The 19821-nt window shown below is 39.2% G+C and overlaps 1 protein-coding gene across 1 annotated transcript in view; it reads right to left on the reverse strand.

Moving 5' to 3' along the window:
• The window catches only part of ANO3 (anoctamin 3), a 460260-nt gene that overhangs the window by 42499 nt on the left and 397940 nt on the right, over positions 1-19821 (reverse strand). Inside the window, exons 19-21 of the mRNA XM_075548400.1 lie at positions 8371-8453; positions 7817-7957; positions 7111-7275 (exon numbers count right to left, since the gene is read on the reverse strand). Coding sequence (XP_075404515.1) covers positions 7111-7275; positions 7817-7957; positions 8371-8453 — 389 coding nt within the window. The remainder of the gene's footprint in view (positions 1-7110; positions 7276-7816; positions 7958-8370; positions 8454-19821) is intronic.

Here is a 19821-nt window from a genome sequence, read left to right on the forward strand (position 1 = left end):
GAAGACAATCCATGCACAAAGACGTCATGCATGGTAAACTAGACGGACATGGAAAAGAGGAAGATCCTCAAAGAGATGGATGGACTCAGTGGCTTGGACGGTGGGGTCCAACCTAGTAACCATTAGGCGGGTAGCTCTGGATGGAGCAGTGTTTGGTCAGTTGCACATTGGGTCTCTATGAGTGGAACAGAATGGAGGGCACCTAAGAGTAAGCAAAGGTTGAAAATGTCATGTCCCTGGACTCATTGGCTGCTACTAAAAAGTAGCAATGTCAAAATTTGCTTTTGGAGTGCTCCTGAACTATGTTCTTCCTTGTCATATAAACCAGTTCAGAGCCTGTCTTAGTGATTAGCACACAGAGGCTGTTTGCCAGCCTGGAATGGCAAAACCATAATCAGTGTCCCAAAGGACGGGAATAATAATTTTCAAGAAATATCATTCAAAAAGTCCTGTGCTGAACAATGAATGTCAGAACCCTTCATGGGGTACTGGAGAACACACAGAAGGGTCCAAGTGCAAATGGCCAAGTTGTGCAATCATGATGACGGGTGGCAAACTCAGCATACTTAGAGTTTTTAAGTTAAAAATTCATTACATCAGAGAAGAATCCAAAGTTCAGATAACAACTAAACAGCAGGAATTAATTTTTCAGCACATGATAGAGGTGTGTGTGTGTGTGTGTGTGTGTGTGTGCCAATGTGTGAAATGGAATTGATGTGTGCTTGAGGAAGAAGAAGAAGAGTGAGTCTAGGGACTATAATAATGTGTTCCTATTTACCATGTAGGAGAGTGCATACTTTAAAAAAAAACATGCCCTCCCCAGAGAAGAGCACTGAAGATACAGCCTGGGGAGAGGGGCAGGTATGCCCAGACCACAGGCGCAGGAGCAAAGTAAGCAGGAGAGAGAGAGAGAGAGAGAGAGAGAGAGAGAGAGAGAGAGAGAGAGAGAAACATCCTAGCCCACCAATTTTCAAGAAAGACATTTTCAGAACAATGAGGACATAGTGTGGGAATTGTGCCCAATATGACCCCACCCCACCACCAGCGCTTAACCAGAAGGGAGCGCAGCCGAGCAGCAAGGGGAGCAAAGCCACAAAGTCCCTGAGGAATTCTAAAAATAGACTTCTGACTTGGCACTGCATTACACCTGATTGGAAAACATTCATAAGGTTAAGCAGACAGACCTGCAACTAGCCATAGGCTACCCAACTCCACCCATGTCTGTCTATATAGATCTGCAGGATAAACAATCCTGAGGAGAAAACAACAGGACTGAAGGTTCCAATGGTTCCTGAGGGGCAAGGCAGAGGAGGGGGTGAGGGAAAAGGAGGGGGATCCAACAAACTCAGGGACATGGGAACAACAAGAGATCTAAAATCAACGGCAAGGAGGGCATAGAATGCCTGGTGGGGTTTGATCAAGTGCAATGTAGCTTAGAGGAAGTACAGAGAGTGGAATGTTGAACATGATAGTGGGGCAAGAGGAAAGTAAGAGAAAATAGAGGAAAGAACTAGGAAGCAAAATACATTTATAGAAATTTAAACATATTAATTTACAATGGTAGGACTATAGATCTATGTACATATATTTATAGGTTAAGTATGAATTTAGCAGATGGACATTGGGTCTCTACTCAAGCGCTCCCTCAATGCAAGAATACTTTGTTCTAATAACCTGTCATTCTGTGGTGCTCACCTTCCCAACACGATTGCTGAAGACAAAATGGGTGTATAAGCAAATGTGGTAAAGAAAGCTTTTGGTGCCCAGCTATTAAAAGAGATAGCGTCTGGGGTCTTATAGACTTTAAGTTAAACAAATGGTCATTCAGCTGGGAAGCAACAAAGCTCACATCGAAGAAGCACACGCACCAGGCTGTGTGAACGTGTGGTGTCGACAGGATTAGGTATCAGGCATCAGAAGACCCAAAACAAACAATTATATCCATATGAATGAGGGGGTGGTGGAGTGGAGACCCAAAGCCTATCTGTAGACAATTGGACATCCCCTTACAGAAGGGTCACAAGGAAGGGACAAGCCAGCCAGTGTGCACTATAACACCGATGAAACACACAACATTCCTTTAGTTCTTTAATGCTTCCTCCCCTCCACTATCATGATCCCAGTTCTACCTTACAAATCCTGCTAGACACGAGCATATACACTGGTACAGATAAGAGCACTTGACACATGGAATCCAGGAGAGATAAACCCCTCAGGAGAAATAATGAGTGTAGCAATACCATGAGGGGAAGGGGAAGGTGGGAGGAGAAGGGGGACAAATGGGGAACTGATCTCAATGATTGAAGTATAACTCCACCCCCACCCCCAGGGGGATGAACAATAGAAATGTGGTTGAAAGGAGACAGTGGATGGTGTCATATGAAAATAAGAATAATTTATAAATTATCAAGGACTCATGAGGGTGGCAGGCTTTGGGAGGGAAGGGAAAAGGAGGAGCCGATACCAAGGACTCAAGTAGAAAGAATATACTTTAGAAATGATGATGGCAGCATATGTACAAATGTGCTTGATACAACTGATGGTTGATTGTCAGAAGAGCTGAAAGACCCCCAATAAAAGGATTTTTTTTAAAAATCACACACTAGTACATTCTGGAAGCTGGACTTCCTTTAGTCAACACATTGAATTAAAATAATTATCAGGAATTTCTAATGGGTCAAGAAAGACATCTGGTGGCACAATGGCTTAAGCAGTGACTGCAAACTCCAAATTCTACAATGTCTTTAGGTTGACTGTGAGAATCAGCTCCATGGTGGTGGGCCTCATGGGCCAACAGTGTTCAAAGAGCCAAAGAACAGTGAACCAGGTAGACACGGTGGCCCTAGATGTAAATAAGTAAATATGGGATTGTGTGGGAGATAAAAATGGTATAAGGGAAACAAAAAATGGATGAAGAGATAGCGCGCAGTAGGAGCAGGGTGTTCTTTTGCAGAGTGTCAGGAGAGGCTTTCTGAGAGGCTGGTGATTGAGCAGAGCATGTCATCAGTTAAGAAAGGGTCATATCTCAGTTACCTATCTTCCTGGCATAGGAACGCTACAAACACTGTGTTGCTCTGACGGTGACCCAGGCTTGATGGATTCCACTGAACACAAAGAAGTTAGGGACCAGCAGGGAAGGAGGAAAGAAGCAGCGTGTTAATGGAGGAAACTCTTTTCAGTTCCTGGTAGGCCATGGTAAGGACTTTAGAATTCATTTTGAGATGAGAAGCCATCTTCCCATGGTTCAGTGTAATTTGTAAACATGAATTGGGAAAACAACAAAGACAAGGCAAGGGTAATGTGAATGTGCCTCTTCAGAAGTTCTAACAGTTTTTAGAATTCCTCATCGCAGTGTCAGAGGCTTAGAATCTGGTCTTCCTCATGAGGATGAAAACCAACTTTGTATCTGCAGAATTTAGAGTTAATTTCACCTTGTCAGTAAAATCCTTTCTAAATTTCTAGAAACTATACACATAGACACCTAAAAGCTAAACAAACAAATTATATATTATATGGAAAAGCCAACCTGCTTATTAAATGAGTCATTCTGCCCAGCTTCAGATGAGTGGCTTACTCCTTTGATCCACCCTGTTCCATAATTACCTGTTTGCATGGTAATTGGTAACCAGGTGCGCAGGAAAGTTAGATGCATTCTCAGTTCTTCAGTGATTACGCTATTGAAAGCAGCATACGAATGAAAATTCTGGACTTAAGAAATGGAAGTGGAACAGTAACATGAAATAATTCAGAGAAAAAGAACATTCCGTGTGTTTAATTTAGCCCAAGTTATCGTCAATATGTATGTTGAATGGTGCTCCAAAAACATAACAAAAGAGAGGTGGCATTTAGTTTTCTAGATTGATCTAATTTGGTTGGTATATTAAATAAAGATTTTGGCATTTGGATGTTCTTTTTATCATTTTAGTTTTTAAAACCTGTACATTAATTCTGTGCATTCAAGTAACTCAGAATTGCTTAATCACCATAAATGTGTCTTTAAAATAAAGAGAATGCACGCATTTTCAACTGGTTCAATCTGATGAATGGTTGGCTGCATAGCTCACTCACGTTGAACTAAATCCTTTACCAAATCTGCTTCTTTTCTACTAGGACAGGCAAAAAACCATTTATGAGCTATTCCACTTTAAAAAATCTTGAATCTTCATGTAAAAATACAAAAGAAAAATAAGTCAGATTTTAAGGAAAGTAAGTCAGATATATTGACTACGGAAGACTGAAGAATCGGTGCATTTGAATTGCAGTGCAGGGAGAGAACCCTGCAAGCACGATCGACTACTATTGAGGACAAACTGAGCTCTCTTGGAAGGGGTATGGCTGGGGTGCTCCTTAGAGGCAAGAATGGCAAGATTTCATCTGATATACTTTGGACAAGGTGTCAGGAGAGACCAGCTCCTGGAGAAAGACATTAAGCTTGGTAAAGTGGAGAGGCAGTGAAAAGAAGACGGCCATCCAAGAGACAGATTCCTACAGAGGCTGCACCAGTGGTTCGGGGGTGGGGTGGGGGGGGAATGATTTTGAAGACGGCACAGGACTACAGTGTCTGGTTCTGGTTGGCATAGGATTACTGCAGGTCAGAATAGGCTTGGTGGCATCTAACAACAAGAGTTCTAAATAATAGGTAAGCTATTGTATAAAAGGTAGTGTCACATATATTAGACAAACATAAAGAAAAGAAAACATATCTATAATATCGCTAAAATATTACCAATATATTACCCATTATATTACTTCTCTTAGCTAATTATGATGATATTTTAATGAGTATTCTAATTTTTTTTACCTAGAGAAGTAAATGTTCTCTAGTTTGATTGCTGATACTACCTTTGTCAGACATATTTAAAAAGTCATGTTTATGTTTGCTCAGGAAGCTTTACATCTTTGTCTAAATTGTGGAAAATGAGGCACTATCTTTTCATTTAAGCTTAAACAGAATTTTCTTTTACTACAATGCTTTTATGAGATTTCATCGCCACTTTATGTCCTCTCCTCCTCTGCCCAATGTATTTTATGACTGGTAATCTTCTTGGGGGTAGCTACTTGGATTTGTAACACACTACCCAAACCCACTGTTCTCAAGTCAATTCCACTTCATTGTGAATGAATGGACTGGAGGGACTGGAACTGCGACAGAGGCTTCCTTAGGTTGCGAATCTGTATGAATTTCTCTAGTGGAGCAGCTGAAGGGTTCCAATGGCTGCTGCCTTTGGGGTCAGCAGTTCAACCGCAACCCAGTGCACAATGCAGCTCTCATATCATCACGCGCCTAATCACGAATAACTACTCAATCATAAATAACAGGTCTCTTAATAGCCGCTTTTATGTCAACCAACCAACCTAAGATGAAGCACATAGCAATTTAGGATTAGAAGAATTGATTCCTTACATTAAACATATAAATTATATAGCTATCTTTGATTCAAATGGGTCCAGCTCCGACTAGAAAACAACCATACTGATTTTGTTAGAAAAAAAGATTTTTTTACATTCTTATAGAGGTCTATTATTATCTATCTATCTCTCTATAAATTGATAAGGTCAATGAGGAGAAATTTTCAATGACCTCATATGAATCTGATAAGTGGACAATAAATAAGGAAGACTGAAGAATTGATGTCATTGGATTATGGAATTGGCAAAGAATCTTGAATATATCATGGATTGCCCAGAAGAGCAAACAGATCTGTCTTGGATGGAGTACAGCCAGATCATTCCTTATATCAAGAATCATACGACTTTGTCTCATCTGCTTAGGACAGTTGTGAGGATGACCCAGTCCCTGGAGAAAATCATTAAGCTTGGTAACGTGATGAAGAGGATTGCCTTGAGTGACATAGAGGGACACAGTGGGTGTAAGAACATAGCAGTACTTGTGAAGACGACAGAGGATAGGGTGTTATACACAGACAGGGTTGCTTTAGGTCAGAACCAACCTGGAAGCAATCAAGAACATAATAAGTTCTATTGGCATTGTAGGTTAGTTAGGCTTTGTTTTGTCAAGCACAAATTTGCTGGTTTGAATCCACAAGCTGTTCGGCAGAAGAAAAATGAGGCTACCTGCGCCCTTAAAGATGTACATGTCCCTGGAACCCTAATCAGGGTCATTATGAATCAGAATCTACTTGATGGCAGTGGGTTTAACAACATGCGAATGGTTCCTTTTATCATGTGATGTTTTTGTGTAATTAGCAACCTGCAGTACCATGTAGGCCTCCCATCCTTTATACTGTATTATTTCAATTTTACTATATATTTTAGAAACTAAATTGAGTCAAGATGAGAGTCATATAGAATATATTATCTATTACTTGTTCACTGGTTTTTGCTCATTCACACTGAATTCTCTTAAAGTCTTTCCTGATTATTTGAAAGTTAATTAGAAAATGATGCCAATCTCCTCAAACCTAATCATGTAACATCATTGTCAATGAGGTCAAAATATATTCCCTATACATAATGTCAACATGATTATTTATGCGTTGTTCATTTAGCTAGATAAGTTGTATTATGATGCAAATATAATACCACTAACACACACTAGGTAGGTATGTGATTTCAGAAAATTACTTAACCTTTCTGGCCCTCGGTCTTTTAATTTATTTAAATTAAAGAATTTAATTTAAAGAGTTTAAAAGAATTAAAAACATTAAAAGACAGAATTCTAAAGTTATCACTAATCTAAGTTTTAAACTCGAAGGATACGCAAGGCAGTACAACTAGAATTGGTTTTAATATCGCAAGGCCATCACCTAAACCATAGAAGCAAACTCTTTTCTGCTAAACGGAGTTGTCTTTGTTAAGGTGTCTTCAATGAGAATAAGGAGCCCTGGCGCTGCTTGGCTACTCATTAAAGGTGGGCAGTTTGAATCCACCATCCACTCTGCAGGACTTTCCATAGAAGTGATAGCTTTGGAAACCTTATGGCACAGTTCTACTGCCCTTTGGGGTCACTGTGAGTGAATCCCCTCGGAAAGGATGGCGCTGGCTTTGGGTTCTTTTTTTTTTATCGGTGACTACAAAGAAAAAGGTTATAGAGAACTCTCCTCAACCCAAGCTTTTACAATTATTGGAAAATAGGATGGTAACACTTACAACATTCAGCATCATGATGATTACAAAATTAATACAGACGCCAGCACCCGATGTCGCAAACTGCCAGTGCTGTTTGACAAAGCTCCACTTAAATGACGCAAACTGCTCCATGACAACCAGGCGGTACACCACGACGGCGAACACCGCAGTGATCACCAAGGAAATCTGCAACGTGGGGCGGGAAGACATCCGATTGTTATCATTGCTAACGTGAAAGGAATTCATCGCCCTCAAGAACTAGAAGTGTTGATCGTGCTAATGGAAGGTACGCTATCTCTCTTTCCGGAAATAATGCTACATTGCAGTCAAAACCAATAGCATAGGAGTTACTTTGGTTTGGAGCAATTAAAACATTGTCACAGTAAAATGCAACTCTGCCCACATTGCCGCATTCAAATAAAATGTCTTTACCAATGTCTGATACACTTCGCTTATTAGAACAATTCCTATGATTTGTTTTATTTCTTGCAACATTTGCTTGCTGTAACATTTAATTAATTTAAAGAGATATACAAATTCCCCAGTCAGATCTCCATGCCTCTTGTAATTCTGAATGCGCTCCATTCTATGAAGGTTTCTAAAGAATAGCTTCTTGAATCCTCTAGGCCACAACATGACTAGGCATCATAGAATTTATAATCCACGCCACCCCTTCCCCCTGGGGAATCAATGCGATTACGGTCCACTATGAACTGTGCTGCGTCACCATGAAGAAAATTCCTGAGACGGAAACAAGGAGACGGGTGATCTTGTCGGAGAAGGGCTGATGCAGCTCCGGTTTGCCGGTGATGGGATTCACTCGCTCCACTGTGTAGTACTTTGCTTCAAACTGGGGGCGGACTGTTTCCTGTGGGAGGAAATAATGTTCTCAATGGCCCCAAGCATCACCTTACATTTGTTTTTAAAGGGTCCTCGAATAGTTGATACAGACACCCTAGGATTTGGCCGAATTTAACTGTCCTCACAAAATAGTAAATTAAAAAATAAGATATGAATTATGTTCTGCAGGAACATCAAAGTATATTATAATCAGAAATGCTTTCCCCTGGGTAATTTAAGGAATCATCACATAAACGCTTTGAACATTTACTTATTTAACCATTGAGTTAGAGTTACAAAAAAGAAACGATGAGGGAAGCAAGCAAAACAAAAAATGCTTATGTTGCCTAGATGTTTGGGCCTGAATATGTAAATCTGTGTATGATTTTAGCCTAATTTATCTTCCTGGTTCTTCCATGCCCTGGTACCCTAACGTCTTACCTCCTCCTCTTCCCATTCAGTGAGGTCCCAAGCATAGGTTAGCATACTTCTTCTCCTTTTCCAAAACTCTAGGAACACTGTGGCTATAAAATAAAAACAAAAACCCAATCATAATTCGACCCAACAGCATAACTGTGCATTTGGTCTTCAGACTGGTCCATTTCCATCAAACTGTGTTGAATTTTCTGTCTTTCTCACCTAGCTGGCTGTTCTCCACCCACAGTGCCTGGGGGGTGCGTGTCTCAGGCATTCATTCATTTATTCATTTACTTACTTTCAGGCTGACTCAAGTATCACAATCTACTGACTTTTCTATAAAGCTCTGAAAGTGTGAGTCAAACAAGCGATAACGTCAAAGTTCATTGACAAGAAGACAAAGTTCTCACACCAGAACTGCGTTTAAAATAGTAGACTACAAGCTCAGCTTTCCCCAGGCCGACTGAAGAGTAGAGAGGGAAACTGAAGAGATCTGCCTAGAAATAGTTGATTATCAAAGGAAAAGTTTTAAAAAATATAAACACTGAGTGATAAGCAAGTGTAACATGCAGTTATTATAAGCCTAAAAGAATGGATCTGAAATAAAATGCACAACTCATAGAATATTTCGTAAAATGCTGATGATGATTAATCTCATGCCAGGCGTGAAGCTTAACTGTATCACATGTCTTCTTCTCTTGCTAATTTTTCTTTTCAGCATATAATTGCGATAGAAACACCTCTCAGAAGTCCAACAAATAAAGATAAAATTGCTCTAATCAATCCGAAAGCTGGATTTTGTACAATATTAACTTGAATGTCATGACATGGTTGAAAACACACCAGATCTTCTTCTTGAAGTATGATTCTTTACTGTGATTTCCATAGTGAATTTGTGTTCAAACTCTATTCTCAGTTTGAAATACATTTATTTCATTCACTGTTCATTTATTTAAATGCTCAAGTAGATTTATCTTCTCATTTTATTTAATTATTAATAAAAGGACATATAGGGCTGCTTATCAGCATGCTGGACATGGAGGAAGAAGTTTACAATTTACTAGTCCCTGAAAACTTATTAATAAAGTGTAGCCAATAATATAAATAGCTAAGTTTGAAAATCAGAACAGTGGTTACTTTTAGGGGTGAGAAAGACTGAGACGTGACACTGGGAACTTTGTGAAACAATGGAGGCAATCTGTATTTCAATAGGAGAAGTGGCTCTGCAGTCTGATGCATTTTTCAAAAGAGATCAAATTATGATATATACAATGTTCTTGGAATTGTACTGTATACAGATTGTATCTCAAAACCCCAATTTTAATAAATCAATGCATTTTTAAATGCCAGGAGATAAAATTTATGGTCTTCCTGACAACTTTTAGTGTTTCCCAGGTTTGCACTTTCCTTTTCCCTAAACTTTTTGACTTGTGTGATAGATGGGTATTATCCGATCTGTCACCAAGGAGGAGGAAGTATGCTAGTAAAGGTGGTGCTGTCAGGTAAGCACTGACGTGCTAACTACAAGTCAGTGGTTCAAACCCACAGACAGCTCTGTAAGAGAAAGATGAGACTCTCTGCTCTCAAGAAAGATTTACTCTCCCCTCTTCAAAACAACAACAATAACAACAACACAAACATAGATTTCAACTCATAAGACTGTGTATCTCTTCACAGCAATAAAAAGCCCCATCTTTCTCCTGCAGAATGGCTATGGTTTCACGCTGCTGACCTTAAGGTTAGAAACCCTTGATGTACTTTCAGGGCTCCTGATAAAGGTGTGCAGCCTCTGAACCTCACATGAGGCCCCCAGAAGGCTGGAACGATTCCAGGGCATTGAGGGGTGGCTCCTTAACAACTCTCTAGTTGCTACCCTTGTCTGTTTGCAACACATATTTTTATTTCTCCATTAAAAAATAATAATTTATACGTGCAACATCCAGGCATGGCTTTTCATTTTTTAAAATCTTCATTTTCCGTAGTTTCCCTTCCTGATCAAAATCAGTAACAGAATAATATTAACAGAGCCATACAAGTAAAACAAGTCTCTTTCGATTGGAGAGTTTACATTTCCAGACAGGTTGAAATATATCATTCAACTTGTCTAGAAATCTATGCTAGCAGCTCCGGCATTGTATTTTACGTATCCATGTACATGCTTTTTCCTATACTCAAAAATAAGCTAGAAAATGTGCTTCTTTTTCTGGGCATTTTCGTTGCTTGTCACACCGAACATGTTTAACAAATGTTTCTTTAATGTAATTAAGTTATTCCAATGATGGTGACGCCTTTGTCTAAGTTTCTTTCCATTATTCTAGAGGTTTTCGATTTATACTCCTGGCAATCTCATTTGAAACGTGGAAAGAAAGAGAGTCCTACACCACAGAAGTTCCTTATTTTTCCCGTTTTGTACATTGAAAACCAAGTTCAGTTTTATTTAGAGAGCAATTACTGAGCTTGAAAAGAGTTTGAAAATCATGTTTTACTAGTACTTTTAGGTAGGTGTTGATGTAGGAGACAGAGCGAAGAGATACATTTCAAACACCAGTGAAATTAAATATGCCTGAATGTGGAGAACAGAAAAGAATTCCAACTATTGTTTTCATCAAAAGAAATAAAGGCATTAAGCCTGCTCAAAGGAGGGCCAGGCTGAACCAACAGTTTGTCAGAGCAGGAGCTCCGGGATTGCCAGTTTGGACAGCCCCCACGAGCTGTGCTCCTGAGACTTTGCTTTCAGTCCCCAAGTTTATTTTCAGCAACATCGACAGGCAATAAGGTGCTTTCCTCTTGCAGTATTGAAACATCACTGTACACGGCGTAGAGCTGGAAACCTCTACACAGCCACACGGCTTCTACGTTCAGCCGGAGGACGATGAAAGTGGAGTATTGTCATGTCAGTGCCTGGGGAAAAGCAATGAGCTTTTGGTTTTTATACTACCAAAATGCAATACATGGAGCTCATTACACAACTATAGTGTACACAGAGGTCACACCCAATCAAACGAAATAAAACTCACTGTCATCTACTTGATTCTGACTCACAGAAGAAGTCTATTATGTGTGAAGGGTTAATTTTAAACATTGAATGTGAACTAACTTTGACAGAGAATTTCCCCTGGAACTGGTTAGTCAAGTCCTGCTTGTCTTAAGTTCCTTTGTCTGCAGATGATTAGACATCTCTCCAGCTCTCTCTCTCTCTCTCAATCTCAATCTCAATCTCTCTCTCTCACTTTCTCAGTCTTTACTGCCATTTCCTTCTCTCCTTCTCCCTTCTTGAAAGTATTACATAATACACACACTCAAAGACTAAATTCTAGGGACTTGATGAGGCCACATGAACCCTAAGGACAAATACACCTTTACACATTTATGAAATTTGAATTAATTTTGTTTTAGAAAGTCCATTTAGAAATAGGCCAACACGCAAACAGCGTTATGTTAATTAAATGAAATAAATATGGTGTCTAATACTGACAAAGGGAAGAGAAAGAAGATGTGCGATTTGAGGCCAAGTGATACTCTAAGGACATTTTTTTCTTTCAAAAATTTGAGCACATAAAACAGAAACACCAGAACTTAAATTTTGAGAATGTTCACAAGTTGTAAAGAATGTAACCAGCACCATGGTTAGCTCAATGGAGCAAGGGGAGAAAACAAGGTACTACTGGCGGGGAATCCTCATGCAAAAGAGAGGTGGAGCCACATTCCCCCACTTGCCTCTCCAGCACCAAGGAGGGGGAAGAGGAGCACAGCCAGGGCAAAGACTGGGAGGGGAAACCAGGCTATCCCCATTACATCTACGATGGCTGGACCTGCCATTGGGTTTTGGTCTTGGGACAAGGGCACAGAAGGAAGCCCGAGGTACCCAGAATCAGCCCACAGCAGAAGACCCACTAGAAAGCCAGTCAATAACTGGAGAAAACCAGCTCATGAATGGTGAGAGGTCTGCCATTAGCTGACTCTAATAGGTTAAAGGCCTATTAGAATTCTATACAAAATCATCCCCTTCAATAAACTCACTCTTTCCATTCAAAACTCTTTTTCTGACTGTTCTGAAGGCTGTCCCTTGCCTGAAGTCTTTCTTGACTGCGAGTCATGGGGAAAAAAGTACTTTAGAGATTGCCAGACAGTTAAGTAATTAAAAGACTATTACTTTTCTGATACTTTGGATCTTTACAAATTCTAAATTTATGCTACTTTATTCTATATGGTTATTTTTGCACCTAGTTTGATGTATCCTACTTTTATATTACTTTTTAAAAAAAACGTTTCCAAACCCACTGCTATTGAGACAAATCCGACTCCTACTGAATCTACATAGGTGTCCAAGGTTTGTAAACCTTAATAGGAAGAGACTCTTTCTTTTATCGAGTGGCTGGTAGGTTTGAACCACCAAACTTGTTCATGTAGCAGACAGCCACCAGAGTTCCTGGGAAGAGGGCCCAAAATTCCACACCCCCTCCCTGTCACTAGCTGTGGTGGATCAATATGTCCAAGGATGTAAATTTAGCCACACATCATGCTAAGCTTTAAATGCATTAACCTCATTCTATCTTCACAAGAGGCTCCTTTGTATGAAAGCATCTTATTGATAAAATACAGACATATAAAACAAAATCCAGAAAGGAGAATGAACTTGACTATGGACCCCAGGTTACTCTGACTACTAAGGCAGGTGTAAGGGGTTACAATGCTTATTCAAAGGAGAGGATGCACGGCGATCGTATTTTGCATGTTAAAGATTCTCTCCTGAGTTGAACAAAATATTATTTCTGGAGGCACGAGCTATGCATATCTGTTGGTTTTCCATACTGTGACATCTTGTGTGTTCCAGTGATGCTGGAAGCTATGTCTCCAGCATTTCTAATACCAACAAAGTCAATCATGGTGGACAGATTTTAGTGTATCTTACAGATTAATACAGACTGAGAATGAGGACCTAGGCAATGAATACCTTAAGAATATCAACAGTATATATCTGATACCGTTATGTGGGAAGCACTCAAACCATGACCCAGAGAGAGAGTTGCCACCTCAAAATAAAATCAACTTTACTGTGAATGCAGCAATGTTTGGGGACCTGCATACACTGATGTGACACAGTATAAAATAGTAAGAAACTTGCAAAAACCCATTAGTAATCAAAACATGGAATGCACCAAGTATGAGCCTATTAAAATCTAAGTCATCAAAAATAAAACTGAATGCATATAGATTAAGATACTAGGCATGGTGAGCAGAAATAAACTGGGATTAGCCATTTTAAATTAGATAATCCTATAGTCTATGAATTATAGTCAATTGATATGTCCCTATAGCCTTAATTCTTTATGTGATATATTATAATTATAGACTTTATATGCAAATCACTATAGTGCCATTTTGGAAGGTATCCTCTATAAATGGACAATATAGGGATTAAGACAACTACTTGGCTAGAAGAAATACATATTTGTACACATTACAAAGAAAGGTGACACAACAGAATGCTTCTACTATGGAACCTTATGATTGATCTCACGTACAAATAGTTTTGCTTAAGATCATCTAACAATGGCTGCAGCAGGACTAGGGAGCTACCAGTGGTTCAGGTCAGATTCAGAAGAGGACATGGAACAAGGTCTATCATTGCTGATGTCAGATGGATCTTGACTCAAGGCAGAGAATACCAGAAAAATGTTATTTGTGTTTTATTGACTACGACGAGGCATTCTACTGTGTGGATCATTACAAACTATAAACAGACTTGAGAAGAACAGGAATTCCAGAACACTTCAGTATGTTTATGTGGAACTGGTAATTGGACTATGAAACTTAGAACAAAGATGCATTAATTGTAAAAGATGATAGACTTTTGTAAGACCAATGATTTATTCATTACAAATACAAGGAGCTGAACAAAGATTTCAAAGCATGACGCAAGAAGACAATGAAAAGTATTATAATAAAACTTGCAAGACTTTGACTTAGAAAACCATGTCCTTAATATTTATAAAGCTAAAACAACAAAAGAAATGAAAAAAGCAAGCCTCACACTGTAATACTGAATGTTTGGGGGAAAAATTTAATGATGCTGAAAGTTTGTAAAGATGGAAGGAATACACAGTCACTACAACAAAAGGAATTGCTTTATGTTCAACTATTTCAATAGGTAGTATACAATCTTGCCAAAAGAAGAAGTCCAAGCTTCTGAAGGTGTTGGCCAAAAACAAGACTTCAGGAATTGAAAAAAAGACCAATTAAGAGTTTTAATGAACAGATACAACACTAACAGTGGTCACTGAGTAAGATAAGCCAAGACATTTGCAATAACTACTTGGCCAATCAACTGGAAGAGATTCATATTAGGGTCCATTCCAAATAAAGATGATCCAACAGAATGCAGAAAGATTATCAATAACATTAATATCAACAGCAAGTGAAATGATGCTGAATATACTTTTTAAAATAGTTGCTTCCAGAAATTCAAGCCAGATTCCGAAGAGGACATGGAATGAATGATATCATTGCCCTTGTCAGATGCATCTTGTTTTCAAGCAGAGACTTTCAGAAAGATGCTTACCAAACAAATGTTACTATGAGGGCTATAAAAAATTACAGCTAATAATGCAATTACAAAAATTCCGAAATCTGGTAATTCTTGAACACTTGATTGTGCTCATGTAAAACCTGCACATTGTCCAAGAGGCAGTCTCAAACAGAACAAGGGCATATGGCATGGTTTAAAATCAGTAAATTTACTCATGAGGGTTATATGTTTTACCATACACATTCAATTCATATGCTGAGCAAATAATCTAGGAAACTGGACTCTATCAAGCAGAACAACAGAATTGGAGAAAGAATCATGAACAATGTTCAAAAGACTGCTTGTTGAAACCCTCCTTGTGGAAAATAAAAATTATAGGATAAAGATCAAAGATTACAACCTTCAGGATGGATTATATTGCAATAGAAATAAAACAAAATTCCTCATAACTGTATCAATAATCAATATCATGATTAATGGAGAAAAATTTGAGTGATCAGCAACTCCATGTTGCTTGGATCCATAATCAATGCTCATGGAACCTGCAGTCAAGAAATCAAACAACATATTTACACTATGTAGAGCTATTGCCCCAAATCTCTTTAAAGTGTTAAAGAGCTCTATAAATGCCAATATATTTATGTATTATGATGGGGAAATAGATCTTTGTGCATATATTTATAGGTTTAGTGTTAAGGTAGCATATGGGTATTGACCCTCTACTTAAGTACTCCCTTAATGCAAGAACACTTTGTTCTATTAAACTAGCATTCCATGATGCCCACCTTCCTGCCAGGGTCACTGAAAACAAAGCGGGTGTATAAAAAAACATGTTGAAGAAAGCTGACGGTGCCTGGCTATCAAAAGATATAGCATCTAAAGTCTTAAAGGTTTGAAGGTGAACAAGCAGTCATCTAGCTTATAAGCAACAAAACACACATGGAAGAAGCACACCAGCCTGTGGGATCATGAGATGTCGATAGGATCAGGAATCAGGCATCAAAGAACAAAAAAAAATCATATCATTACAAATGAGGAGGAGTGGGGAGTGGAGACCCAAAGACCATCTGTAGGCAACTGGACATCCCCTTACAGAAAGGTCACAGGGAGGAGATGAGCCCATCAGGGTGCAGTATAGCACCGATGAAACATACAACTTTCCTCTAGTTTTAATGCTTCCTTCCCACCGTCCCCACCACCAACAACAACACTCTCATGATCCCAATTCTACCTTAAAAATCTGGCTAGACCAGAGGATGTACACTTGTACAAATAAGAGCTGGAAACACAGGGAATTCAGAACAGATAACCCCCTCAGGACCAATAATGAGAATAGCGATACCAGCAGGGGAAGGGGAAGGTGGGGGGAGAAAGAGGACACCGATCACAATGATCTATATATAACCCCTTCCCTGGGGGACAGACAACAGAAAAGTGGGTGAAGGGAGACATCGGACAGTGTAAGACATGAAAAAATAACAACAATTTATAAATTATCAAGGGTTTGTGAGAGAGGGAGGGTTGGGGAGGAAGGGGAAATAAGAAGGAGCTGATACCAAGGGCTCAAGTAGAAAGAAAATGTTTTGAGAATAATGATGGCAACCAATGTACACATGTGCTTGACACAATGTCTGTATGGATTGTGATGAGAGTTATATGAGCCCCCAATAAAATGATTTTAAAAACAGTGTTAAAGAGCAAAGAAATCACCCCAAGCCATGTTATTTTCAATCACCTCATGTACATGTGAAAGCTGAACCATATTTAAGGAAGACTGGGGAAAAATTGGATGCATTTGCATATGGTCTTGGTGAAGAATATTGAATATATCATGGATTTCCAGAAGGAGAAATAAATCCGTCTTGAAAGAAATATGTCTAGCACATTCCATAAGGAGCACATTTGGGTTCTGTCTTGCTTACTTTGGGCATGTTATTAGGAGAGCCTAGGCGCTACAGTAGGACACCACGTTTGGTAGGAACCTACTATTGTTAAGTCCAATTTGACTCATGCAGACACTATGTAGGATTTCCCAGGCTGTAAATCTTTACAGGAGCAGAGATAAAGGGGGACAGGAAAGAAATCTCTCTCTCAACAAGATGGACTAACTCAGAGGCTACAACAAAAGGTGATGGTAAGGTAGCAGGGACAATGAACATGATGCAGGACCAGGCGGTGCTGTGCCTGCCTATCGATGAACGGCAGGACTAGCAAGGACATTAACAAAGAGCTGACAGGAGCTGCTCACATCGTTAAACAAAGATCTGTACAATGAGGTTAGGTGCTTGTAGTCCTTTAACTGGATGAGAAAGCCACATATTATTTGATTGAACTTGATCTCAAAATCTCCTTTGCGTCATAAATATGTTCTCGTTTTGTTCTGATCTTTCATTTGAATCAAAGAACACATCAAGATTCTTCTCCAGAGAGTTCAGACTTAGCCCGGCAGCTCTCTTCTCACTCTGCTCCCTCTCCAGGTCATGGCTCAGTAAAGAGAACTTTAGTAGAGCTTTGTGTACGTTTGATCCTGAAGTTATTAACTACTATAATATTTTTATCTGGGAAAAAAACAGAAAAACTAAATGAGCGATGTCAGGATAAGCCTTTCTTGAAAGAAAACATTAACAAATAATTTGGATTTGTCATAAAGGTGAAATTAGTAATTAATAATATTATCAATCTCCCAGGTTCCCCATTTTCTCATACTAATATGTTTATAACTTCATTTCCTAGATGTTCCTCATTTAAATATACATTATGTAGTTGATAAATTTGCTTGTGTGTCAGGTGTCATTAAGTGCACTCTGATTCAGTGGCCCCAGGAGCACAGCCTGGTCCTGTGCCAGGCTTACACTTTTTCTTATACCGGTGTCCATTGCTGCAGCCCCCGTGTCAATCCATCTTGTCAAGGGCCTCCTCTTCTTAGCTGCCCCCTCTTTTACCAAGCCAGATATCCTTCCCCAGAGACGGTCTTGGCCAGCCCAAAGTACTTTGCATGTCCAAAGTACGTGAGGTGATGTCTCCTCATCCTTGCTGCGAAGGGGTGGTCGAGCTGTCTTCGTCAGACAGACCTGTTGGTTCTTTCGGTGGTCCACAGTGCTTTAGATCTTCTTTGGAAGCACCATAATGCCAAGGCATGGGCTCTTCTGTTTTCCTCATTCCATGTGCAACTGACACATACATAGGAAAGCCAAACCAAGCTCAATGCCATGAGGGTCACTCCACCTCACAGCCACACATAAGCGACCACAGCAGGACAAATGGACAGACAAGTAATGGACCTGAGAAATTGGGCAACAGTTAAAGAGCTTATACTCCATAATGACTTTAGGGTTTTGAAAGCAAAAAAACTGGTTTACTAAATTCAGGACCATGTACTTCCTTCTTCATAATAGGAATGAATCAGTTATAGTCTGTCTGTCCTATAGAATGTCAAGCCCTTGTGGTAGAAATGGACTCAGCAGGCAGTCCCTTAATTGCTTGCATGGGTTCTGAGGCTACTTGGAATAAATAGCTTGAGTGGAAACTCATTTCATATCAACAGCAATCTAGTTGAGAATTCTCCATCTCGACAAGGTTCGCGCACTCCCACATCCTACAAGAACAGCTTTTCCCGTTGTCCCAACTCACAATAGATTCCACAAAGACTAATATCAGTGTAATTCCTCTTCCACTTCCACTCCTTCAAATAGCCCCACGTTTAAAGTCAGTAAATTCACATTATTTGTCCTTCCCTAATCCCCCAATATATTCACCTAAATATCTATTTGTAAGGATTAAGTGAAAGGATTAGGTTGGCACTGGTGTCAATATTTTAAACTGCCTTCGGCAATTGCTATTTATTTGATTGTCATTTTTCCTTTAAGTAATATGCATAATGACAATGCCTGCGTATGAGGCTTTTGTGAGAATGAAAAGAAAGAATAGCAAAACTGCCCCCCGAACAAGTAGCATGCTCAAAATGGCCATTGTTATTAATTTTCCTCATCAGTCACACCATGTCCACTGTTACATGAATAAATCATACATTCATCCTACCCAAGAGGAGCCATGACTCGAGTCAGGAAAATGCCAAGGGACAGGAAATATAAAGTGTTGGGAAGATTACAAATGTCGGACGGCTTCCACCTTTTGGAAATAGCAAGTTGGTAGGAAAGGTGAGAGTGACAGAGACCTAGAAAGTCCATACATACTGGTGACCTTCCTAGGCAACATCTCCAAGCAAAGCATGTGTACCTAGCACAGGCATACGTCCACAATAAAATGCACGATAACATCAAAGACTAAACATAAATGATATAGAGTACTGTGCAAAGAATTATTATAAATACAACCATGATAATTATTACTATACTTATTAATGGAAGAGGAAGAATTTGAATGAAATCTTGAAGAGAAGAGTTCTCTATATGAGAAATACACAGGAAGCAATCAAAGTGAACCACAGAGTATTTTCCACATAAACCACGATCACCTTTTCCATTAACACAGCGCAAAGACTAGTGCACACATTTTAACAAACCATGATGTAGGATACATTTCTCTTTGCTTAAATTTGAGCCCTAATGTACTCTTTACACATCAGATTGTGGATTTCTGAGATCAGATGTACCTACGTGAAAAAGCAAGAATGGAAAAAAATACAGAGAGGTAATCCTCGATCGAAAATGAGTTGTTCTATGGAAATGTTTTTAAACCAGGTATTTGGCAAAAGGGCTTCAATATTTCTCTCCTTTCTTCTTTTTAAAACAAAGCAACAATACTAATTGGCAATAGGTTTTTTTAAAATTTTCATTTCTATTGTAATGTCTAAATTACTGTTCGCTGTTTTACCTCTCCTGTTTCTAATATCCATCGCAGTGGCTACGCAGAGCCCAGAGACAAAATGAACCATTAAAAGGTTCATTAAGGAAGTTAACAAATTTTCATGCCAGTAATCAAAGTTC

Source organism: Tenrec ecaudatus, chromosome 4 (genome assembly GCF_050624435.1).
Source record: "Tenrec ecaudatus isolate mTenEca1 chromosome 4, mTenEca1.hap1, whole genome shotgun sequence".
Classification (NCBI taxonomy): domain Eukaryota; kingdom Metazoa; phylum Chordata; class Mammalia; order Afrosoricida; family Tenrecidae; genus Tenrec; species Tenrec ecaudatus.